This window comes from Astatotilapia calliptera, chromosome 3 (assembly GCF_964374335.1).
Source record: "Astatotilapia calliptera chromosome 3, fAstCal68.1, whole genome shotgun sequence".
NCBI classification, from domain to species: Eukaryota; Metazoa; Chordata; class Actinopteri; order Cichliformes; family Cichlidae; genus Astatotilapia; species Astatotilapia calliptera.
Window position 1 is genome coordinate 12,532,721 of NC_137424.1, and position 25,906 is coordinate 12,558,626.

At 41.7% G+C, this 25,906-nt stretch overlaps 2 protein-coding genes across 2 annotated transcripts in view; both read left to right on the plus strand.

Annotated features, from left to right (window-relative positions):
• LOC145425170 (ribonuclease inhibitor-like) overlaps window positions 1-25,906 on the plus strand; it is a 291,209-nt gene that overhangs the window by 246,998 nt on the left and 18,305 nt on the right. Inside the window, exon 2 of the mRNA XM_080298163.1 lies at window positions 17,838-18,014. Within this exon, the coding sequence (XP_080154289.1) occupies window positions 17,842-18,014 (173 nt within the window). The 5' untranslated portion in view covers window positions 17,838-17,841. The remainder of the gene's footprint in view (window positions 1-17,837; window positions 18,015-25,906) is intronic.
• The window catches only part of LOC145425144 (NACHT, LRR and PYD domains-containing protein 12-like), a 596,587-nt gene that overhangs the window by 222,172 nt on the left and 348,509 nt on the right, over window positions 1-25,906 (plus strand). The window contains exon 10 of the mRNA XM_080298036.1: window positions 13,869-14,045. Coding sequence (XP_080154162.1) covers window positions 13,869-14,045 — 177 coding nt within the window. The remainder of the gene's footprint in view (window positions 1-13,868; window positions 14,046-25,906) is intronic.

The window sequence follows — 25,906 nt, forward strand, 5'->3', positions numbered from 1 at the left end:
AGAATATGAGGTTTATACAGGTCACTTATAACTTACAAGGGACCAAATGGCAATTAACAAACATACCAAGCACCTTACACTTCATTGTCATTATACTCTCAAAGACAACCAAGACTGAGGGAAGGCAAAATCAGTAGGAAAATAACTTCACTACAAAATAATCCATTATGGTAAAGAGTTTATCAAATGAATGAGTAGCACTGCGAAGGTGACTGTGAAGAAAGGATGTATGCACATCATGTATTATTTTGAATTTACCCCCTATGTAGGCACTCGTGTCTTGCGGGGTTATTGACTCAGAGGATGTCCCCGCAGAGATGCCTTCGGCCACAGGGCGCCCACTGTTTTGGCTGAGGGCCAACTGCTCAGCCTCTGTGAGTGGTGGTGGAGGAGGACCCCCACCTGTTTTTCGGGCCTCCGCTTTTTTTCTGTTGGCTATAACGGGTCACATTTGAGCATACAGAGTAAGCAAATATGTACTTGTAATGTGCTCAGATAATTTCAATAAGTGCTTACAGACAGAAAATTAATGTAACCTCTAACTGCAATTGATTTACATCGGACAAACAGACCAAGCACTATGGCTCATAATACAATTACACCTTACCTGTTTGGACTATATTTTTATATTTCATTTTTACTTGCTGCCAGGCACGTTTGGGGCCTGTTGGGTTGCACCTGCGCTCACATCACGTCACAAAATAAAATGTATAAAATAACAAATAAAATAACATATGATAAAATAACGTGTTAAATGGGTGGAAATCCCTAGATCAATGTTTAAATTAACACTCACGCATTGACTCTGTCGGCTATGTTTTGCCATGCATGCTCACTTTCTTTTGCAGCTGTCGCTGTGTTACTTTTTTCCGCGGAATTTGCATGTTATCGGCATATGCTGCCATCAGCATTTCGGCCTCAAGCGCTGTGAAATACATTGACCGCGCCTTCTTTCCCTCCGTCTCCATGGTGACTCGCTTAATCTGTGCTCCGCTTATCAGGGCTTTATGTATCCTCGTCCGCGCGCTTCACTTGGGGTTAAAGCAACTCCGCCTTGATTGAACTAATTGTTATCAGCCTTTCTGAAACGGAATATTCCGAGTTGGACAGTTCGGGGTTACTCAACCGTGAGTGTCGTTTTTCACTCTGAGTTTTCCAAACCGGCTTCCTGAAACAGGGCCCAGGTGTGGAGCGGAGCTTGTTGGTGTGTGAAGAAACTGTAAGTTTGCTTTGTTTCCTCCTTTAACGATTTGTCTTTGTATTCATGGAAACAGCACAAGCTAAAAAAAAGTCATAAATTAGTCTTTTACCTACATGTAGTTGATAGTTTCTAGATTCTCATGTCTGACTCTGCTTTAAAATACTGCGTCATAAAATGTCCACTTCGTTCACACCATAAACGGGTTTGACAGGTTTTACATTTCGAAAATAAACTCACTGCATTTTGGTTAATGACAAAAACTATTTAAAGATAAATGCATTTAAACGATCAATTTTTTAAAAATATTTTTTTAATAAAAGTCACACGTTTCTGGTTAGGCATAGTATTTATACTATATTCCGACTTTTAAAGTAATACAATACTTATTTAAAGTCATTGGTTTTTGCAAAGTGCCGGGTTACAAATGTTATTCAGTCTCTATCTGTGAAATAATCTGTGAATAAAGGAACATGAACATGAACACTTCTGAGAAAATGATTTTTTTGTCCAACTATTTACAGGGGCTTGAGTATAAAAGCTGAGAGTCTTTAAGCTCTTCTTAGCTGAAAAAACTGTAACATAAATATGTTTTTGCTGAGCAGCAAGTAAAACTGCCCTATTGCCTAAAAGTAAATCCCTGATGCCAATTGTAAGGTTAATATTGTTGATTGTCATTTATGCTTAGAAATATTTACTCATATATGCTTAGAGTTTTATAATCGATTGCATGATGATAGAGGTTTGATCCTTAGTAGTCTGTAAAGACTCTGTGTGCCTTCCAGAGTGCTCTGGCATGCACACACAACTTGGGATCATGAGAGAGGTCATACCTTCTTTTATTGTTTTATGCCTTAACCTAGTCTTGTCTCCTCTGAGCTCAGTTTCTGAAGGCATCTCATATTAAAATAAATTAAAAAAATATGAGAAAATAAGAATTAAGAATATATATTTAAATCCCAACAATAGCTGGACTGCAGGTTTAGGGAAGTTGTTTATGGGGTCACATCTTGACCCCCACACATACAAACACATCTGTGTTTGTATGTCTCCAGTATGAGTTTTGTCCAGTTCTCTCCCTCATGCACAAGAAACTCAAAGAGCTCTGCCTGGGCCCTATTTCAGGAAGCCGGTTTAGTGCAAACTCTGAGTAAGTATACCCTGAGTTAACAAACTCTGGGTTTTCAGTTTCACAAAGCGAGTTTAGATTAATCCTGAGTGAGTCACTATGACGACACACTCCGTGAAGCTAACCTGCCCCCTAGCAGGTTTACTTCAACTAACCCTGACCTTCTCCGCCTCTTTGTCAGAAACCTGACTGTAGGAAGTGTCAGACATGGCGTGCTCCTTCCTTGAAGAGCCAGTAGATGTTGAAGCCCAAATTCTCCGCAGAGCTCTCCGCCGGGAGAGAGTGATTAGAGCGCGTTTGGACATTTTATCATTTCCTGATGATTTTCTGTGTGAACGTTACCGTTTTTCAGCACAATCTATAATTTATTTGAATAACATCCTCAGGCCTAATATTGCTCATGTGACACATCGCGGACATTCTCTCAGTTCTGTACATATTATTTGTATCGCACTTCGGTTTTTTGCAAACGTGAGCTTTCTGTATAATATTGGTGACGCTGAGCACGTTTCCAAGGCTACCGTCTGTCGGGCAGTCAGGAATATTACAGTTGCACTGAAACGTCTCCTGTACTCGTCTGTGATGTTCCCCGGTCACAGACCCACAAGATTTATCAAAGAGGGATTCCACAAAATTGCAGGTAGCAGGATGAACAAAACTTAATTCATGATGTGGTGATACTTGAACTACTACTTAAATTTTACATTTATTTTCACGGTTCCCAGGCGTGATTGGCTGTACAGATGGCACTCACATTCCAATCATTGCTCCTTCAGTAAATGAAGGAGACTATGTGAACAGGAAGTCTTTCCACAGCATTAATGCACAGGTACATAGTTCCCTGTAGCATTTCAAACTAACAAATTATTTCATCATAGTAATGGATGCTAATTTGTGTTCTCTGCACTGTGAAGATCATATGTGATGCTGCCAACTTTATCACAAATGTGGAAGCCAAGTGGCCAGGCTCTGTGAGTGGTGGTGGTGGAGGACCCCCACCTGTTTTTTGGGCCTCCGCTTTTTTTTCTAGTGGCCATAACGGGTCACATTTGAGCATACAGAGTAAGCAAATATGTACTTGTAATGTGATCAGATAATTTCAATAAGTGCTTACAGAAAGAAAATTAATGTAGCCTCTAACTGCAATTGATTTACATCGGACAAACAGACCAAGCACTATGGCTCATAATACAATTACACCTTACCTGTTTGGACTATATTTTTATATTTCATTTTTACTTGCTGCCAGGAACGTTTGGGGCCTGTTGGGTTGCACCTGCGCTCACATCACGTCACAAAATAAAATGTGTAAAATACAAAATAAAATATAATAAATAACGTGTTAAATGGGTGGAAATCCCTAGATCAATGTTTAAATGAACACTCACGCATTGACTCTGTCGGCTATTTTTTGCCATGCATGCTCCCTTTCTTTGGCAGCTGAGGCTGTGTTACTTTTTTTCTGCAAAGTTTGCATGTTATGGGCATATGCTGCCATCAGAATTTCGGCCTCAAGCGCTGTAAAATACATTGACCGCGCCTTCTTTCCCTCCGTCTCCATGGTGACTCGCTTAATCTGTGCTCCACTAATCAGGGCTTTATGTATCCTCGTGCGCGCGCTTAACTTGGGGTTAAAGCAACTCCGCGTTGACTGAACTAATTGTTATCAGCCTTTCTGAAACCGAATATTCCGAGTTGGACAGTTCGGGGTTACTCAACCCTGAGTATCGTTTTTCACTCTGAGTTTTCTAAACCGGCTTCCTGAAATAGGGCCCAGGTGTTGCAGCAACAGTCCCACATGGAAACGTCAACACTCAAACTCAAAATCTCTTTTTGTCAACAATAAAATGACAGCAGACCAATTTGAACAAAGTTGGTAAAAAGCTTCAGAAATTAGTAAAATATTAAAAAGTGTCTTGATGCTCAATCATCCAGTAAATCCCCAAAGAGTTGATTCTGTTCATCTGGATGTTTTCAGCAGCATGGATCAGTGTGAGGACAGAGAGGAGGGAGTCCCTCCCTCTAAAAGCACTCTGTGTGGGGAACATGAGAGCCAGACCAAAGCTCAGAGGTGAGATGACCATCTCTAACTGTCCATGACTCTTCTCCATGTCACAGCTCAGCACTCACATCACTGCTCCATCATTATTCACACTCATACCTCTGTGTGTGTTGTTTTAAAGCCCAGAGCTGTGGGGCGTACCAGGCTCAGCTGGACATAACCCTGAAACTAATCCAGAGCCTGGACCTGAACCCAGCTGTGTTTCCTTAAAGAGCAACATGTCGAAGGATTTTGTTTTAAACTTTAACAAAAGACTGTTATGTGACAAAGAGTAAGTACATTATTTTTATGAGATTGTTCATCATGTCTTTAATTTAATATTTCCAGTTTTTCCTTCCTGTCTCATGAAGCTGTTACATTTATTGTTTTTCTTTTAGGATCAATAAGAGGCCAGAATCTCCTGGACCTGAACCCAGCTGTGTTTCCTTAAAGAGCAACGAATCGAAGGGTATTGATATAGACTTTAAAGGATGTTCTTCTGCTGCTGAGAGGTAATGTGTGTCTAGATGTTGTTCCTGACTCTGTATTTCTGAATAAATCCTCATGTTTAATATCAGCTCAGCTCTTTTTCACACATTTCTATGTTGGTATGTGAAGCGGTGTGTGTTGGAGTGTTTCCACAAACACAGCAGTCAGAGTGGAAAGAGTGGATGTTGTAGGAGGTGTTTGTGTAGTGAAGAGGCTGAGTGTCTGTAGGACTCCAGCTGCTCCAGCAGGTGTCTCCTTTGTGCTTTGCTTCAAACACAGTGTAGGGAGGAGCTTCCACTCAGGTGTTTCAGGTGTTGCTGGATGGAGGAGGACAAATAGTTTTTCCCTTCAGTGACACTTCAGCAGCTCAATGTTCTGGGAGATGTTTGTCTTTATGAAGGTTTATGGATTCTTGTTCTTACTCTGGTGAAACTGAGCAATACATTTTCCATCTAACATTTAAAGTAAATTTCCAGGTGAATAAAAGATCTGCAGCTGCAGCCTCTGTGATGTTTCACAGTCTGAAAGTAACAAATTCAACCAGAGTTCAAACAAAGGCTTAATATACGTGTGTGTTTGATATAATGCCAACAAGTACAAATAGGTGTTCTTACAGGTCTTAATCACAGAGGTCTGATAAGTCTGGTGACTTTCACACTCAGCAATTTTGCTGCCTTTTATTTGATATTGGCCTTTTTAAAGCCCTTCAAAGTCTCCCACATTCATACAGAGCTTTTAACACCAAACTCCTTTACAGTCCTTCTCCTCTCACACACGATCACACGACTGATTTGTCTGCAGCAGCTGTGTTACTGCTAGTATTTTATTATGTGTGTAATCTCCTCATATTGTTCCTGTGGTTTAGTTTGACTTCCTTCTGCAAACTCAGCTGCTCTGTTGCTGATACACGTCTCCATGAATATGATTGATCAGATGCTGCCAACACCATGTGTTTCATGTGAGCGCTCAGCTGAAACCCTGGGTTGACTTATCGAGTTAATAACAAGCTTCACGTGACTGTGAATGCTAAAGTGAATCCAGATAAAGGAACGAGACCCTGCTAATGTTGGACTCACTTCTTAGTGTAGATCCCAGGAGGAAGTTCAACATAGCCATTCTTTGTGCTAGCTCGACCAAACCTGAGACCACAGTGCAGGATAATGATTATCATCTGTCTGTGTCAAGGACATTTAAAATCCACAAATAACAAACATGATTATATTTGATCATTAAAAATATGTTTTCAATTAAAAAAGCATGAGCACACTGGTGGATTACAGAAACATGAAAACTCGTTAACAGTAAAGTTAATTTAGACGCAAACAAAGTGTCAAACATACTTAAGTAGAAGGACTGATGTTTGTGTTAAAATACCCTCTTAAAGCTGAAATACTGATTCAACTTTCTCCAAAAGTTGTTTCTGTTCATCTGTTCTTAGCGTTTTGTGGGAGAAACGTTTCGTCATCATCCAGGTGGCTTCTTCTTTCTCAGCCGACTGCAGGTTTCCAATCTTATAAACAGGACATTTTTGTAATGACTGAAACCAGCCCACTGAAGGAACAATGGGCTGGGAGGTCAGTTCCTTAATCTTTATTATGAAAATTCTCATGACCATTGATCAACAACCACTGATCAATGGTCATGAGTCCCATTCACAGAGAGTTGGGGAATGGCTGCAATCACAGCATGTAAGATGGTGACAGTTGTACCCTTAGGCCCCCTCCTCAATTCAGAGATGGTCTTTCCCTTTTCACGTAAAAGGCCTCCTTGACTCCGCCTTCAAACCAGCATTCCTCCCTGTCCAGGATGTTACATCCTCATCCTTGAAAGAGTGTCCACTGGCCTGTAGGTGTAAATAGACTCCAGAGTCCAACTCTTCTGTGTTGTAGCCAGAGGTTGTTTGGTTTCCCCGATGTATAAATCCTGCCATTCCTCCTGCACTTAACAGCGTACACTATGTTACTCTGTTTGTGTCGGGGGACCCGATCCTTGGGGTGGACCAGTTTTTGGCGCAGCGTGTTTTGGGGTTTAAAAGCCACAGAGACCAAGTGTTTAGAAAAAATGCATCTCAACTGCTCCGATACTCGTGACACATATAGGATAGCTACAGGTTTTCTCTTAGGCAGCGGTTGTCCTTCTCTCCTGGATCGGCTGGAGCTTTCTTTAGGTACCTTTCCAGCTTTGACAAAAGTCCAGCTGGGACACATTTATGTACGTCCAGATGAAGAGAATCAACTTTTGGAGATTTACTTTCCTGGATGATTGAAAATTTATCAAGACGTTCCTCCTAAAGTGTTATTCAGTGTTGTGACAGTCAGCTGCTTCAGCTGCTGCTGGGATGGGCTGTGGCAAAGAGAACAGAGAAAATCAAAATCAGAGTTTTTTTCTGAATTAAAAGCAAGGAAACAACAATATATTCTACATGGTGAAACTGATGGTTTCTGGTGTTTGGGTCTGTTTTTCTGTATCCATGCAGATAAAGTGTAAACTCAGATGAATTATACCATCAAATGTTAAAGGAAAATATCAGGATGAGTGTCTGTGAGCTGAGAAGGACGTGAAGCGAGCAGTTTATCCCAGAGCTGAAGCTGCTCTGTGTGCAGAGATGAACTCAGATTCCTGCTGTGATTGATCAACAGTCACAGAAATGTAGACTTGTAGTTATTAATGCAGTATGGTCACAGCAGATACTGATAAACATGTATTATGAGGATGGATGATCAAGTTTCTCACTCTCTCCTTTAAATCTCAGTTTTTTTCTTCTTCACAGTTTATCTGTTAATTTATTAATGAATAACACTGAAAGAGTTTCTGTTATATTTCCCCTTGAACATCAGCTTATTAGGGCGGCATTAGGAAATAGCCCCCCTCCAAAGAATGAATAAATGAATGATGATAATAATAAAATGATTCAAAAGCAGAGCTCAGAGTGGTAGAATGGTCAAACATGGATCCACGGGTGGTTCAACTGCATTTGGTGACGTGACTAAAGCAAATCTTTCAAAAAATCCCACCATCAACGGGATGTTGTCTCCTTTACTACGGTTACTTTACTTGGTCACCGTGTGAATTTCTTTGAAATGAACCAAATTCTTTTATTTGTTGGTTGTTGCATATTTAACCTCTACAGTCAGGAAAGGAGGAGATGAGGCCTCAACAATGTTGGGTTGTAGCTGTGCTTGAGGTTAGAGTGAGTGTCCATGGAATAAAGGTAAGTCAGTGAACTGGAAACATGACTGTGTTCAACCTTTGTTTTCCTTTTTATAATGAGTCTAATCAAAGGTGGACAGAAGTATCTCCACTTTGACTTTTCTGTGTCACCGTCAGAGCTTCTGCACAGTGTCATCAAATCTGTCACTAACAGTCACTGATTTTAGTGATAAAGAAATGTGTTCACAGAGGGAGGAAGAGGAAGAGGAGTGGTGTTTGTGAGGAGGAGCAGCTGTCCTGCTGTGCTTTGTGCCAGGACGTCCTGAAGGATCCAGTCTCTACCAGCTGTGGACACTGGTTCTGCAGACACTGCATCTCCTCATACTGGGACCAGTCTGCTTCATCAGGAGACTCCTCCTGTCCCCAGTGTGGAGAAAGATCCAGAAGCAGAGCTGGACTGCAGACAGCCAGTCAGAGCAGCTGTGTACAAAGTAAGACTGAACATCTGTCTGCTGATGGACTCATTTCTGAAAACTGGACTTCTTGTGTTGTTCAGACATTGAAGAGTTTTCTTTCTCTTTAGTCTCATTGTTTTTCTTTCTTTCAGCAGATGTTGGTCTGCAGGAGGTTTTAGATGAACATAAGATCAGTCTGAGGAGGAGATGTGAACGTGTGACTGAAGGAAGTGATGAAACAGGAAGTGGAACCCTCCTCAACAGGATCTACACTGAGCTCTACATCACAGAGGGACAGAGTGAAGAGGTTCATACCCAACATGAGGTGAGGCAGCTGGAGACAGCTTCCAAGATGGACGCCCTCCATGACGCTCCAATCAGGTGCCAGGACATCTTTAAAGCCTTACCTGACCAACAGAGACCCATCAGAGTGGTTCTGACCAACGGCGTGGCTGGTGTTGGAAAAACCTTCTCAGTGCAGAAGTTCACTCTGGACTGGGCAGAGGGCTTGGAGAACCAACATGTCAGTGTGGTGGTTCTGCTTTCATTCAGGGAGCTGAACCTGATCAGAGATGAGCAGTACAGTCTTCTGGAGCTGCTCCATGTTTTCCATCCAACATTACAGAAGGTCACAGCAGAGAAGCTGGCTGTCTCTCAGCTTTTGTTCATCTTTGACGGCCTGGATGAAAGCAGACTTTTATTGGATTTCACCAACAGGAAGCTGCTGTCTGATGTCACACAGAAGTCATCAGTCAGCCAGCTGCTGACAAACCTCATCCAGGGGAATCTGCTTCCCTCGGCTCTCGTCTGGATAACTTCCCGACCCGCAGCAGCCAATCAGATCCCTTCTACATGTGTTGACAGGCTAACAGAAGTACGAGGCTTCACTGACGCCCAGAAGGAGGAGTACTTCAGGAGGAGATTCAGTGATGAAGAGCTGTCCAGCAGAATCATCTCCCACATGAAGACATCCAGGAGCCTCCACATCATGTGTAGTATCCCAGTCTTCTGCTGGATCACTGCTACAGTTCTGGAGCACATGTTGACTACAGAGCAGAGAGGAGAGCTGCCCAAGACCCTGACTGACATGTACTCACACTTCCTGCTGTTTCAGACAAAGAGGAAGAAGAACAAGTACCATGAGGGACGTGAGACGAGTCCACAGGAGCTGACGGAGGCTGATAGGAAAGTTCTTCTGAAGCTGGGGAGGCTGGCGTTTGAACATCTGGAGAAAGGAAGCATCATGTTCTACCAAGAAGACCTGGAGCAGTGTGGTCTGGATGTGACAGAGGCCTCGGTGTACTCAGGAGTTTGTACAGAGATCTTCAAAAGAGAGTGTGTGATCTTCCAGAAACCAGTCTACTGCTTTGTTCATCTGAGCATTCAGGAGTTTCTGGCTGCAGTCTACATGTTCCACTGTCACACCAACAGGAAGACAGAGGTGCTGAAGATGTTTTTAAAATCAGAAACTTTAATCAAGATGATTTCCAGTCTTTTTGATAACAAAGATCTCCAATCACTTGATGTATTTCTGAGGAGAGCCATGGAGAAATCCCTCCAGAGTAAAAATGGCCACCTGGACCTGTTTGTTCGCTTCCTTCATGGCCTCTGCCTGGAGTCCAACCAGAGACTCTTAGTAGGTCTGCTGGGTCAGACAGAGATCAGTCCAGGAACCATCCAGAGAGTCATCAACAACCTGAAGGAGATGAACAGTGATGAAATCTCTCCTGACAGAAGCATCAACATCTTCCACTGTCTGATGGAGATGAACGACCTCTCAGTACATCAGGAGATCCAAGAGTTCCTGAAGTCAGAGAACAGATCAGAGAAGGAACTCTCTGACATACAGTGCTCAGCTCTGGCCTTCATGCTGCAGATGTCAGAGGAGGTTCTGGATGAGTTGGACCTGCTGAAGTACAACACATCAGAGCGGGGACGACTGAGACTGATTCCAGCTGTGAGGAACTGCAGAAAGGCTCGGTGAGTCCAGATGTGATCACTAACATCATTGATCAGTGTAGGTTAGTAGTTTAATGTTGAAAATAAAATCAGATTGTAACCACAAAGTGTTTGTGTCCGTACGCTGCAACCTTCCACACCATTCCTTTATTGTACAGACTCAGCAGCAGGTCCATGGATCCCAAATCCAAGAGTGGAGAACAAATTTGAAGTGTGTCACATCCATGCAGTCACAGCTGTTTCCACCATGTTTCCACTGATATTAATCCTGTTCAATGACACGTTTCATATCAGTGAATATGTTCTTTAGGACGTCCACTGACATGTTTAAGTGTCCTGCTGGAAATCACTCAAATCATCCATGAAATCCATGAAAAATCCTTTTAGTGTTTCTAACTTCACCCTCTGTCCTCTCTCTCTCTCCATCCTCCTCACTGCTTCTTTCACTGATAATCACACAAACATCGTATTCAGCTACAAAACAACACAATAATATCATCTGATGATCATTATTATAAGAGCAGGATCCATATTTGATATCAGAGTAACACACTGCTTGGTTATGTGCAGTCATCATCAGTGACTGTGGGTCAAACAGAAGCTCTCTGATTGGTTGCTGACCTTGGTCACCTGTCCACTCTCACCTGTTTGTGTTTGCTCTCTCTTTGCTGTCTCCATCCTCTCTCTCCTTTCTCTCCCTCTCTGTCTTTGTACGTCACTCAGGTCCAATGGAAACAGTGACCTTTACAAACCAATCAAAGACAAACTGATCCATGTCAGGTTATAACAATATTCAAAGTGAATACAGGCTGCTGCTGGACACAGACAGGTAACATCATTTTGACTTGCTGTCACCTGGATCTGGACTCATAAACACTGAAGCCCTGAACAGGAATACAAATCATTTTCTGCCAACTACCGACACACCAGCAGATAATGGCTCAGAAAGCTCAAATGAGCCAATCATTTCTGTGTTTAGTTCCCCTGAAATCAGATCTGATATCAGCAGCTCTGAGTTCATTCATCGTTATTGTCCAGTGATGAGATTTCTGCTCCGTTTGGTAACAGTCAGCAGGTTTTTCCTGCGTGTGGACGTGAACAGTCGTACCTGACAGCAGGTAGCAAACAGAGATCATCTTTCCAGCTGGAACTCTTCACTGAGCTGAACTCATTCAAAATGATCTGGAGTCAAAACAGGAAACAGTCCAAATGTGTGTCTTCACTCTGACTCTGGATCAGATCTCAGTGACAGACTGTGGACATTATGGAAGCCTAAATGTGACACCATCTTCCTCCTTCATCTGCAGATTAAAGCCAAACAAAGATTCTCATTAAAAGTCTGCAGGTCTGAGAGAGACTCAATCGTTGTGTCATGTCAAACACAGTAAGAGGAGCTGAAGCACAGATGTGAAGAGCAGATTCATCACATTATGACCTCACTCTGTTTTGTCTTCATATACATTCAGTCTGTGTTTATAATGCAGATTTTCTGCTTTTATAATAACACATTTTAAATTTTCTATCATCACAGACTGACTCTGTGTCGACTCTCAGAGTCTCACTGTGAAGTTGTGGCCTCAGCTCTGAAGTCCAACCCCTCCCATCTGACAGAGCTGGACATGAGTGGAAATGATGGCCTCCAGGATTCAGGTGTGAAGCTTCTGTGTGCTGGACTGGAGAGTCCAAACTGTCGACTGGAGACTCTGAGGTGAGTTCACTGACTGCAGCTGTTGTTGTTTTTCTATATTTCAGGTCATTGATGTTTGAAACTTTCTTTAGTTCCTAAATGTTCAGGATGTGTCTGAAGACAAATGTGAAGAAGTTTGAGTGCTTTCAGAAATGTTGTCTTTCCAAACGACTGAACAACAGTTTTTCCTTTTGGCTCCAAACAGAAGTGACAGACTTGAGCAGGGTTCATTTAAAGGCTGACAGAAGTGGAGTGGTGACGGGGAGATGTTTGACAGGACAGTGTTTCAGCCTCCACAGGTTCATGTTGTGCTCCATCAGTCAGTGAAGATGAAGTCAGTGCTGATGAGGCTGTAGAGTGTGTGAGGGATGTGAATGAGGATGATGAAGATCTGATGATAGCAGATAAAAACAGGCTGCAGAGACTTTGAGCCATACAGGGCACACAGTGTGTGTACAGAACAGCTGAAATCATTATGGAGGCCTCACTGGAATATGGAAGCATCACAGTACAGCTTCAGTGAAGCTTTAAAGTCTCTGATATGAGATGAGAAATGAAGCAGCCAGAGCTTTTTCATGAGTGGAAATCCACTGTGACTGTGAGCTGCTGCTACAGCCTCCAGATTAGCCAGCAGCTCATCCTGCTCAACATTTTCTCACCAACTTTAATGGAAGTGTGATGTTTTCAGCTGGAGTGATGGTCAGGGTGGCCTCCCTCTCCTCTTCTTCTCCTCTTCCTCTTTCATTTGTAAAGCCACTTCTGCTGCTTTCATTCATTTGGAAGTCCTGTAGCTGAGTTTGGGAGAGACTAACAGCCTCGGCAGCAGAGGGGAGAAAGGCTGTAACACCACCACTTTACTCTGTTCTACCTGTCACATCATTTTATCAGGAAACAAATATGCTCATGTTTTTACTATGTTTGTCTTGAAGATGTAAGAAGATCACATGGTGCTTTTTATTATTGTGTTGGTTTGTTTCCTGTCTCTTGGATGGAGCCCAGCTGTGCGTGGCCCCTGGGCCTGTGGTCAGAGTGTGTGCTGGATAATCCGGCCCAGGATGAGGCCAAACTGACATGGGATGAAATGTCTGTCACATAATTGAGCTTAGTGTAGTTTCATTTCTGCACAATTTAAAACAACCAAAACTTTGTTCTGTCTTTTCTATGTTATACTGTAGACTTTCTTTGATACTGTGTCCAAAAGGAGCAGCCTTTACTTTGAAGGGGAGCCGTCTCTGTTTCCTCTTCAGGTTGGATGATGGAAGCAAATGAGTGTGTGATGTTCTTTCAGTGTTGCACTTTGTAGACGGTCCCTGAGCACTGGTCTCACAGCCAGCTGCACATAGAGACCAGTGTTGTTAGTCCAGGTCAGAAGATGACTTGTTGGAATGAAAATGAGCTTGTAGTTTGTCTGCTTTAATAATGTGACTGGAAAAAGGTGTTGGACTTCAAATATGTCCATTTCTTTCACACTTCACTTTTAAAAGTGAAGCCTTGTGGTTCCTGGAAGGAAAAACACGACTTTTTCAAGTCTTTGTCCTGTTTTTATCAGAAATGTACGACTTTAATGTGAAACATTCAGAGTTTTTTCTCTTGTTGTGTTTGTTTGAAGCTGCTTCCTGTTGGCTTCAGCTGTTTGGAGTTTCCATTTTCTAAACTTCTACATTCTGAACCTTCTTCAGCTCTGAACAGATGATGAAACACTGAATGATTTCAAGCTCACACTTTGTCTAATAGACTTACATCTTTCATTCTTTATACAGATTGAGTCTCTGTGGTTTGTCAGAGATCAGCTGTGATTATCTGGCAGCAGCACTGAAGTCCAACCCCTCCCATCTGAGACAGCTGGCCCTGAGTAACAACGACAAGCTGCAGGATTCAGGAGTGAAGCATCTGTGTGGTTTCCTGGAGAGTCCAGGATGTGGACTTGAAACTCTGGGGTCAGTCAGCATGTTTTAGTTGTGCTGAGATGAATATGATGTGAAAGTTGTGCTGACACTAAACTGCAGACATCAGGCTGATATTATACTGATCCACACTGAGGATCTTCATGGTAAAGTCTGTTTTCTTCTTCTCTGGTTTAGTCCATTGACTGCAGCAGAACAATGTTCACATTTCAAACAGTGAGACTCAACGTATGGCCCGCGGCCCACACGCGGCCTGCCCACCTTCCCTGATTCAGAGAGAGGGGACCCTGATTAACTGTGTAGTGTTCTTCCTCACAGTTCTAAGTATCAGACACAACAATGAATAATCCACAGCTGACTGTCTTTAGCAGGTCAAAGGTCACGGCACACAGCAGACAGTGGGAAATATTATAATTCTGATCATTTATCAGCACATATCCATATGTATAAAAACAAAGCTGACACTGTGAGACTTGATCAGAGGTGTGATCATCACAGCAGAGGCCTTTGTGTCAAAGTCACTGAGGATCAAACAGAAACACATGAAGCAGATTTTCCTGTTCTGGCTTTTTATAGCAGATAACCTTCAAAATATTCTGCAGTCCATCAAAAACTGAAGCAAACCATGAATCAACATGTGAACATGAGCTGATGCTGCTGAAGTGAAGCAAAGTTACAGAGGTTTGATTACAGACACAGCTGAGAGTTTGTAATCTGTCATCATTTTAAAAGGTTTAAATTTCTTCAGTATTGAACAGCAGAAATGAGGCTTTGTTTTCGGAGGCCGACAGCAGTGAACACAACAGCAGACTGGTGCGTAATAAGCAGTGAATAATGCAGGAAACAGATTTTTGAAGGTAAACTGTTCTTGAAGTACACTGAGAGAGAGAGAGCTGTGCAGGAAGTAAACGTCAAAGTCAGAGAGAATTCATGACAATGTTCATCAAACGTAAAGTGTAGTTTGGATCTTCTTCTGCTGCTGGTTCACTCAGTTTTGGTTGGAGACAGATGAAACCTGCAGCTTCAGGATCTGTGAGCTGTCCACTTTCAGCCCCGACGGCGTGTCCGTGTACGTGCCGTCGAGTGAACGATCCACGCTCTGTGTTTCCATCTTTGTGTGTTTAGCTGCTCTCATTTACTGTTTTATCTGTTTGCTTGTTGTTGAAATACTTTTGGGAGCTTTAACCTGAGATTCTGGCAAAATACATTTATATTAAAAATCGATTCAGGATTGAATGAATCAACATCATTTTATTCAAATTAAAACCATTTAAATAGGAAAATCCTTTTTTTTACAGCCGCCTCTAATGCTGGGTAATGTCAGCTGGTCCATGTGCAGCTGGCTGTGAGGCTCAGGGAGCGTCTACAAAGTGCAACACTGAAAGAACATCATCCATAAATATTGAGTAATAACTGGACTCTCATACAGCGAGACTCAAATGCCTTTAAACATCAGCTTATCCTGCTGATCCAAGTCCAACACTGAGTTTGTAAAAACATCTTTGTCAATCATTTTGTTTGGTTTCTGAGGAAAATGATTCAATAACTTGCTGCTAATACACAACATTTCATCATATTTCCTCATAACCCTCTTTTGTCTGACCATTTTATCCCATTTGAATTTGCAATAAAGGATCCACCCACAGAGTTTGGTGACAATAATGACAGTAGATGTTTGTGTGAAAGTGCTGGAAGCAAATGAGTGTGTGATGTTCTTTCAGTGTTGCACTTTGTAGACGCTCCCTGAGCACTGGTCTCACAGCCAGCTGCACATAGAGACCAGTGTTGTTAGTCCAGGTCAGAAGATGACTTGTTGGAATGAAAATGAGCTTGTAGTTTGTCTGCTTTAACCCTTTAAGACCTACCATAGAACTAAGTCCGCCTGAGCTTATATTATATTTTTACATGCTGTGGAGCCATTTTTGGGAGCATTTCAAGTTGCTATTGTCAAGGTTCGAGTTTTTGAGGAGGAGACAAACGACTGCATGGTCTTCAGTAGATGTCAAAATAGTGATTTTTATTATACATATGTACATATGGGGAAGATGAGCATCACAAGCCTTTAAGAGCTGATCTCCCCCGAACAACCCTATCACAAGGCTTTTATTGCAATGATGACGTCAAGACACATGATAAGTATCAGTTAGTTCTCAGAACTCAGGAAGTTCCCTTCACTCCACAAGTTCTCCTTATAAGGCCTCCAGATGTTTCCACTCAGTCCAGCACTCAGAGAAAACCAGTGTGTGGTGTGTATATCTATTCGTGTCTATTGTGTGTGTATGTCAAACAGAGAGCATGTCCTGAGACGCCCTCACAGTTCTCCATAAGTGTGTGCGTGTCCTACATGACTATGTAGGTGCGTGTAGTGTAGACTTAAATGTGTGTACTCTGTGTAATTGTGGGTTTAAGCCAAAGAAAGTTGAATGTCCTTATATGACCTGGGCTGCCTGGAGGTACAGCTTCTGCTGGTGCTTTTTTCACCACATGATAGAGTATTACATCTAGAATGGGTTTTTATCCTACGTGCTCTGAAATAAACGATAAATGATACATGATAAACTGAAGATAAGTAATACAGACTAATGAAGTAACGATGAAATAATGACAGTGCTTTATGAATGATATACAGTGACAGTAAAATAAGATGTTTTCCTCGATACTATACATCAATACAACCATTATAGCCCAAACTTTAATAATATGTCTGCATTAGGTGCATAGTAATTACATAAATTGCAAAAAAGTGCAATAAACTACAAAAAAATTGAAAATCGTTTTTGTTTTTTTAACATATATTTGTAGTTAGAGAAATTTAAGAGGCTTATCCCTCAAAACTGTAAATACAAAAAAGTTGCACAAACTAGTTTCCCACCACAGGAAATTTATTTTAAGTGTCTTCATAGTTTTATTTTTGAAATACACCAATTTTTATATACTGCAGGAAAAACGAAAATAAATATTATAGTGCAAATTTGCAAAATAACAGCATATGCATCAAAATAAACTATTTCCAGCAGTGCAATATGAGTCCTAAGCATCCCAGAAACAACACAGAAAGTCATGAAGTCAAACATAACTTTTAAAAACACAAGTATAAGCTCATGAGGCCACGATGGTAAAAAAAACTACATTTCCGCAAAATGACGTCAATTCCGGTTTCGGGCAGGTCATGCGGTCATGTGATAGTTCGCGCTGATGGACGTAGGAAGTGTTACAAACAGCTAATCGGATCGGCGAAGCGTGTTTCTGGAATATCATGTTTTTGTTGCTGCAAGTGATTTTTATGCAGTTTTTGCAAAGCTATATGTGGAAGGAAACTGTGACCTAGGACAAGCTGATGGCATAAGATGTAAGTACAACTCCTCCAGTTTCATATGTAAAAAAAATTATTGCGCTAGCTTACGTGGTTGCAGAGCTACCGGGATTTAAAAATAGTTACGCAAAACAGAGCGTGCCCGCTCCGATCGGCTGTAAAGGGTTAATAATGTGACTGGAAAAAGATGTTGGACTTCAAATATGTCCATTTCTTTCACACTTCACTTTTAAAAGTGAAGCCTTGTGGTTCCTGGAAGGAAAAACATGACTTTTTCAAGTCTTTGTCCTGTTTTTATCAGAAATGTACGACTTTAATGTGAAACATTCAGAGTTTTTTCTCTTGTTGTGTTTGTTTGAAGCTGCTTCCTGTTGGCTTCAGCTGTTTGGAGTTTCCATTTTCTAAACTTCTACATTCTGAACCTTCTTCAGCTCTGAACAGATGATGAAACACTGAATGATTTCAAGCTCACACTTTGTCTAATAAACTTACATCTTTCATTCATTATACAGATTGATGGACTGTGGTTTGTCAGAGATCAGCTGTGATTATCTGGCAGCAGCACTGAAGTCCAACCCCTCCCATCTGAGACAGCTGGACCTGAGCTACAACAACAAGCTGCAGGATTCAGGAGTGAAGCATCTGTGTGGTTTCCTGGAGAGTCCAGGATGTGGACTTGAAACTCTGAGGTCAGTCAGCATGTTTTAGTTGTGCTGAGATGAATATGATGTGAAAGTTGTGCTGACACTAAACTGCAGACATCAGGCTGATATTCTACTGATCCACACTGAGGATCTTCATGGTAAAGTCTGTTTTCTTCTTCTCTGGTTTAGTCCATTGACTGCAGCAGAACAATGTTCACATTTCAAACCTTCAGTTTAGGCTCACAAGAAAAATCCTCCACTGGATAATTCACTGTGAAACTCTCCAACTCTTCATTCCACTTAAAGTCTGTCTGACACTGAAATCCAAAGCAAAATGTGCGTTTGCTTTACAGACAGCAGTCCACCACAAACATACACACATCATCCAAAACACAGTCCAACATCCAAATCTCCTCCACTGCCAGCATGAATGATGGGAAAGAGAAGGCGGAACACTCTGACATTCAGGGTTAGAATGAGTTTCATGAAGCAGACTGTGAAGATCAAAGCTGCATTAGAAAGCTTACATGAATGAATGAGTGGACAGAAGTGGACAGAGATCATCTGAAGCACTTCAAAGGCTTTAAATCAGCACATTTCTCTTTATTCTTTATCAACTCTGTTAGTTTCTCTCAGTTTTCTGTGGAATGAAGCTAACAGCAGGCTAATAAGATGCTGACCAATAGGTTTCTATTAAAGGTTGTAATTTGTATATGAAAAAGTGCTTTGGCTCAGCAGGGATCAGCTTACAGGTAGAATACAGCTGCTGGATGGGATTAGCATGTCATAGCTATCTACCAAACTGCTAACTGGGGGATTTCACGCCATCTATGGATCATTTTTGCTAACTGTTTATTCAGCTTGGGCTCACAGGGCTGCAGCCTGTGCCCTAGCTGTCATAGGGCAAGAGGCGTGGTCCACCTGCACAGGTGAGCAGTCCATCACAGGGCCAACAGAGAGAGACAGAGAAGCACTCTCTCACAGCCACACCTACAGCCAATTTAGAAGCACCAATGAACCTAAGCAGCATTTCATTGGACTGTGGGAGAACATCCAACCTTCACAGAAAGGCCATCAAGCTTCAACCTACAACCTTCTTGCTTTAAGGCACTAGTGCTAACCACTTTTCCCCATTTCACCCCAAATCATGCATCTTCCTTTTTCTGACTCCAGGCCAGCTCCACTAACACTTTCTCATCAGACACTGCCACCTAGTGGAGGAAGTCTTAGTTCCATTTGAAGCTTCAGATTACAGTTAGTTCCTTTACAAAGAGGTGGAGGTGGTGGGGCCACAGCACCATCATCGCTGAGTGCCATAGGACACTTAACCTTTGTTTCCATATGCTGGGAACTTCCTGTTGTTCCAAGGAGGACTGGAAAATGTGTGAAAATCTCCCAGTCAGTTCCTCACAGCACACTTCAATCATTTCCCTCCCACAACATCAGGACCAGGGCTTTTTCTCTCTTTGGTCCCACTAAGAGATTTCCACACAAACACCTCATCAGTGGGACTCTCAGAGCTACCAGCCCTTTGCTACAATCACAAAGCTCTTCATTGAAATCAATGATATCAAAGCTGGAATCAAATGAGTCCAAGTCTTCTGCTGATTCAGCATCACATTCATCTTTGCTCCTTGTCCTGCATCCCCACCATGGACTTCATTCCTTTCCAAGCCAGCCTTGAGTGTCCTTTATTCAGCTCATCCTCTGCTTTACTTTTACACCTGATTTTAGCTGCTTTATCTCTCTTTCAGCAAGTTTCTGTGCCTCAATCTTTTTCTTCTCTCCCTCATAACAAGACAGCTTCTTCTGCCTGAGAACATGTTGGAGTGATTTACTAATCCAGGGCTGCTTATTGGGGAAAATACTTCCTGTTTTCAAAGTAATCCCCATTTTTCCCAGAAAGAAATGTAAGTAGAAATCGATGATCTAAGTGAGAACATGAGCCTTTAAAAAGTCCCAGTGGGTTCAGAGTTTTTTCTCTTGTTGTGTTTGTTTGAAGCTGCTTCCTGTTGGCTTCAGCTGTTTGGAGTTTCCATTTTCTAAACTTCTACATTCTGAACCTTCTTCAGCTCTGAACAGATGATGAAACACTGAATGATTTCAAGCTCACACTTTGTCTAATAAACTTACATCTTTCATTCTTTATACAGATTGATGAGCTGTGGTTTGTCAGAGATCAGCTGTGATTATCTGGCAGCAGCACTGAAGTCCAACCCCTCCCATCTGAGAGAGCTGGACCTGTACGGAAACAACCTGAAGGATCCAGATGTGAAGCAGCTGTCTGATCTTCAGCAGAGTCCAGACTACAGACTGAAAACTCTGGTGTAAGTAGAGTGATGGAGTGAGTCTGTCAGCAGTATTGTACTAAACACAGTCAGTATGAAACAAAGATCCAGTGTTTCCTGTAAAGCTGCAGCTTCTCAGTGAAGCTGTGAGAGGAGAATGGTGACAGGCTTCAGGATTGGACACAAACACTTCCTGTTTCTGACCTTTATGGTCACCATAGTAACAACTGACACGCTCTGATCAAACAGTGTCAACAGCCAATCAGCTCTCTGAACAAAGCAGCACGCAGACCAATGACTGCATTCGTTTCCAAGTTTAAAGCAGTGAAGAACACAGTCTGTAGGTGAGGAAGAATTTAGTGAGAGCAGATGTTTGGATGGAATTCCTCCAGTTAACAGCTGGAACCGTCCATCTGGATTGTTGGGCTTGTTGTTGGGGTTCCTACTAGAGATGGACCGATCCGATATTACGTATCGGTATCGGTCTGATACTGACCCAAATTACTGGATTGGATATCGGTGAGTAATAAAAAATGTAATCCGATCCATTAAATATCAATAAAGCACATCACAAAACTTGCTACACGGCGTAACTCGGCTCATAACCGTAGCACGTCGCAGCAGTATGCATGACGTGATAGAGCGGTTGTGTGTATTTGTAGCCTCACCAGCATTTCATCTCCGAGGAAGTCATCCCATAGAGAATTAAAACAAGTGTTTAAGTTCATCTCTGAATGTTTGTAAAGCATTCCCACGTTAAGCTTAACAACCAATTAATGGAGCGACTGCCTCTCGCTCTCCGGCTGCTACTTCAATCGTGAAACTGCTTAATGATCAGCTGATCGGCTTTTCTGTCGCGAGTCTGTCTCTCTTGTTTGTTTTTGTCTCACTTTGCACCAGAAAGAGGAAACCAGCGGCTGAACAACAGCAGAACGTTTAAGCTTGATAAGCTGTTGTTAGAATTTATTTAATATTACTTTCTACACCAGGATCTTTTTCTACAGCTGACAGCTGGTAACTGTGCAGGGGCGGATCCCGCAAAGTTTAGCCAGGGGGGCCGATAGGGCATGAACAGTGAAAAGGGGGCACAAAGACATACTTTTCTTTCTTATTCTCATTTAAAATGTCTGGCTTTTAATAAATAATTATCTGAATCTTACACCCAAAGTTTTAATCTGATGTAAAATATATAGAAGTCCATTACTGTATATAGTAACTGTTAAGTCTAATATACCCTAGTAAGCTAGTACTTTTTCCTTTGGGAAGGTACCATCTGTGAGTTCTGTAATTCTGTTGAAGAAAGATGTTGAATCTATTTAATTATTCTTGAAATTTTTTTTATTTCTGTGCATTTTTTCCCCAGCATCAAATTAAATTTGATTACATCGATTAAGCATCATGAGGTAGAGGGTGGTTCCCTTTTTTTTTTTTTTTGCTGGGAGTTTGCAACCCTATTAGTTAGGTTGCTTAATATTTCTGCTAAGTACTCTTTAAAATACCAGAATAGGGAGGATGTTGCAGGTTTAAGTTTATTAGATTGATCAGTGTTGCTGAACTATGAAATATTTTGGGCGCAGTATATTTTTTTACATACAGGTATAACAGAATAGCTTTAGTGTTTGTTTGTTTTTTAAACTTGCTTATGAACTTATACAAAATGCAGCAAGATATTAAAAAAACGTTTTATTGATTAAAAAACACACTATATCGGATTCATATCGGTATCGGCAGATATCCAAATTTATGATATCGGTATCGGTATCGTGCCATCTCTAGTTCCTACAGAGCTCAGAGTGGACACACCAAGGTTCTTCTAATGAATGAAAGTCCAAACTCAAACTAGGAGGGAAAAACATTTTCATCAACTTCAATAAAAATCCAAAGATTAGAAAAAGTGAAGCAACAATGAGTCCTAGTACAGTCCCAGCACTGAAGTCCCTGCTGCTCTTTATACTGGATGTGCTGCATCACTGACTGACAGCTGATGAAGAGTCTCTGGAAACACTCGTTTATCTCCTCTGCTCTTCCTTCTTCTCTCTGCAGGTGGAAGGACTGATGATGGTAAACAGGACGGTGTGTGTGCTGAGAGAGGAGGAGCTGTGTCCTGATGATCCAGAGAGGTTGAAGCAGCAGCAGCTTGTGTGTAGAGACGCTCTGACTGGGCCATGTTACTGGGAGGTGGAGAGGAGAGCTTCATCCAGCAGTGACTGACAGAGGAATGAGAAGAAGTGCAGATGACTGTCAGTGCTGCAGAGTGAACTGCTCTGAGAACAGCTCCACTGTCAGACACAATGTAGAGTCCAGCATCATCCCTGTGTGTCCCTCTGGATCTGACAGAGGATCATCAGTGTATCTGGACTGCTCTGCTGCTGCTCTGTCCTTCTACAGTCTCTGCACAGTCTCTGTCTGACTCTGGCTTCAGACCCTCCTGGATCAAACTCACCTGGAAAGACTTTCAAACATCACTCAATAGATTTGAATACAGAATATATTTGATATATACTGTAGATGTACTGTAGAGTTGCAGTTTGTCACTTGTAAATACAGTCTGTGAGCAGCTGTGAGCTGAAAGATCTTTCTAGAAACAGGAAATGTTTTCACTCTTCTGTTGCTTTTTCATATATTTCTTCATCTAGTGGTTCAGAGGGAGAACTGCAGGAGGTGGAGCTGTGTTTTAGCATGGAAAACTTTTTATCTTTTAGGCACAGATACAAATATGACAAGTATCAGTGTGAGATACAAAAGGTCACATCAGTCAGCAGAGGGAACAGTGATCACACAGCAATGTAAGAATAGAAACATAACAGTGAATCTGGACATGTATACAGATGGAAGCAAAAGAACAGGATGTAACACTACATTAAAGCCACAAATGGGAAGAAAACAAAGCCAAAGGAAAATATATTTGATCTCAGGAATCCAAATCAGATGCTTTAGAGCAGGGGTCGGCAACCCTGGGCACGCGTGTCACAGCTGGCACGTGAAGGGTTAACTGATGGCACGACCATAGCTGGACTGGCCACCGGGCATACTGATGGTGATTTTTCGTTTTTATGGGCTGATGATGTTTTTTTATGATTATTTTTTTGTAACAGTATAAACAATGAAAGGTGGCGGATTGGCTGGATGCTGGTCGATGTGTAAAAATAAGTCAGTTGTTTGGTGGTGGCTATGGCGGAGCTTCCACTGAGGCAGCAGGTGGATGAGGGAAAGGGGAGGCAGGAGGAGCAGAGACCCGAGGCGGCCGCCTGTCCGGGTGTCAGGTGAACTGAACTTCAGGTAAGAAGTTATGACCTGCAGTCTATCTGGGTCAGATATAAACCAAGTTTAGGTGGAGTTTATTTTCCTTGTGCTGACTTTTTACTGTCAGTTACAATAACTCGTACTGCTACTAGCTAGCATGATGGAGTTTCTATACAGCTGGGTGGTGCTATGATGTTACTGATAGTGAACTTCACAGTGGCTTGCAAAAGTATTCGGCCCCCTTGAACTTTCACACATTTTGTCACATTACAGCCACAAACATGAATCACTTTTATTGGAATTCCACGTGAAAGACCAACACAAAGTGGTGAACACGTGAGAAGTGGAATGAAAATCATACATGATTCCAAACATTTTTTACAAATAAATAACTGCAAAGTGGGGTGTGCGTAATTATTCTGTCATGGAAAAACACACTGCCATCAACTTCTGTTTTGTATTTGTTAAAATCACTGTAATATAATCACTGTACCTTTATATACGTGACTTATATTAATGCTGCTGCCCTCTTGTGGCTAAAGTGTAATTATGTTATTGTTATTAGGGAAAACATTTGAGAGTAACATGAAAAATGAGTCAGCACTTTGGCTTTAGCTTAAGAAATCCTCATTTTTATGTCATTAGTTATAGTTGCATGTAATCATTATCATAATTTAACCTTTAATATTGATGTCTTAAATTTATTTTGAGTAAATTAGCAATAATTTTATTATTAAATAAATACATCACTAATGAATTAACTATTTCAATAATTCATTGAAAATGTACATAATGAATTAAAGCAATATAGTAATAATGAATTATCCATTAATTTCATTTAAAATGTTTCATTATTTGTTTATATACAATTCTATACAATTCTATACAATTTAATCAATTATTGGTTTTTTTCTATTTTAATTATTTTACTGACACATTTAATTATTTAATGATGTATTTATTTAATTCACGTTGCTACTCCTGGCCCTGCCCCGCTGTTCATAAATACATTTTATTTGTCAGCTTCACCCATCAAAGTCAGGGGGCGGGGTTAATGCTGATCAAGTCAAAACCATTGCTTTGGTCTGGTGGGCGTTCTTTTAGTGGGCTTTTCTGTCACGGCCTGCGTGGCAGACTATGATGAGGGGAAGGACGACCCAAATGCTGGACTCTTTGATGAGGTCAGTGCGTTTATTTACAGTGATGCAAAATAATCCAAACAACAATAAATCCCCAGTGCGTTCCCGACTCTGACATGTCCTCTTGCCAGTGTTAGTGTTCTTTGTCTCCGCTCCTCAGTGTCTGAGCACCCCGTGCTCGCTGCCCTCTCGTCTCCACACTCCTCCTGGGGAATAACAAAGAGGCAGCCGTCAGCAACGCCACAATGCAGCAGACTAACCTTAACTAACTCGCCAAGAGACTAACGTGAAGTTACGCAATGATCCAGCATCAGAGAGAGCTCCACCACACTCCTAAGTAGCTCCTCTGACGAGGCTTGATCAGCTGCAGGTGTGAGTAATTCTCCTCCGCAGGTGTGGCCAGGCTCCTGGCTGACACAACAACACACACACACACCTAGATACACAAACATGGAAACAGGAGACAGCAGCACCAAAAACACACATGTCCATAACTTCTTACAGGCCCTGGGTCACGAAGACCCCGGTCCCATGACAATTCCTCAGAACTAAGTAGGCCTACTGTTGAAAATCTCCCAATTCTTTTAATCTTTGGGCTGAAGGAAGGACAGTACTCAGTGTATAAATGCTCAATCAACAATCATTTATTTCCATACAATTCAACATTTATGAGCATTAGAACCATCATGATGGGGAGACATGCATGAAGAGGGTCACAGCAAATCTCAAAATGGTGACGGATTTCACAGTCTCTTATAGCTCCTAGTGGCCCCCACCTAGTCGTAAAAGCCTAAACATTCACATTCTTTCTCTCTTACGGCGCCTAAGTTATGACCTCGGCTCCTTGTTTCTCTGCTCTCTGTAAGGTGGGAGTATGGAATGTGGTTTATCTCTTCTGCCCTAGACACAAAGTCTCCTGAACAATCTTCTTATTATGATTCAACAGTAAAGCATGTCAAGAAAACAGTGTAACACATTCAACAGTGTCGAGTAACACAGGTCAATCCGAAAGATCTAATGATTTTCACACTCTTCTAAGTCAGAAGTATAATGCAAACTAAAACTACATACTGATCACACACTCTATGTTAAAGGGTATAATATGATCTACAGCAGTATCATTTAGATAGATTAGACCACCCTTTCGTCGTTGCACAGTTCTGGGGATTATTCTGCCCCGATTTCAAACAAAGATCTGTGTGTTTTGGGGTCACCGCCGTGTCCCCCTTTTTGCCAAGAGCCTCTCGAACCTCGTTGGTCTGGTGTT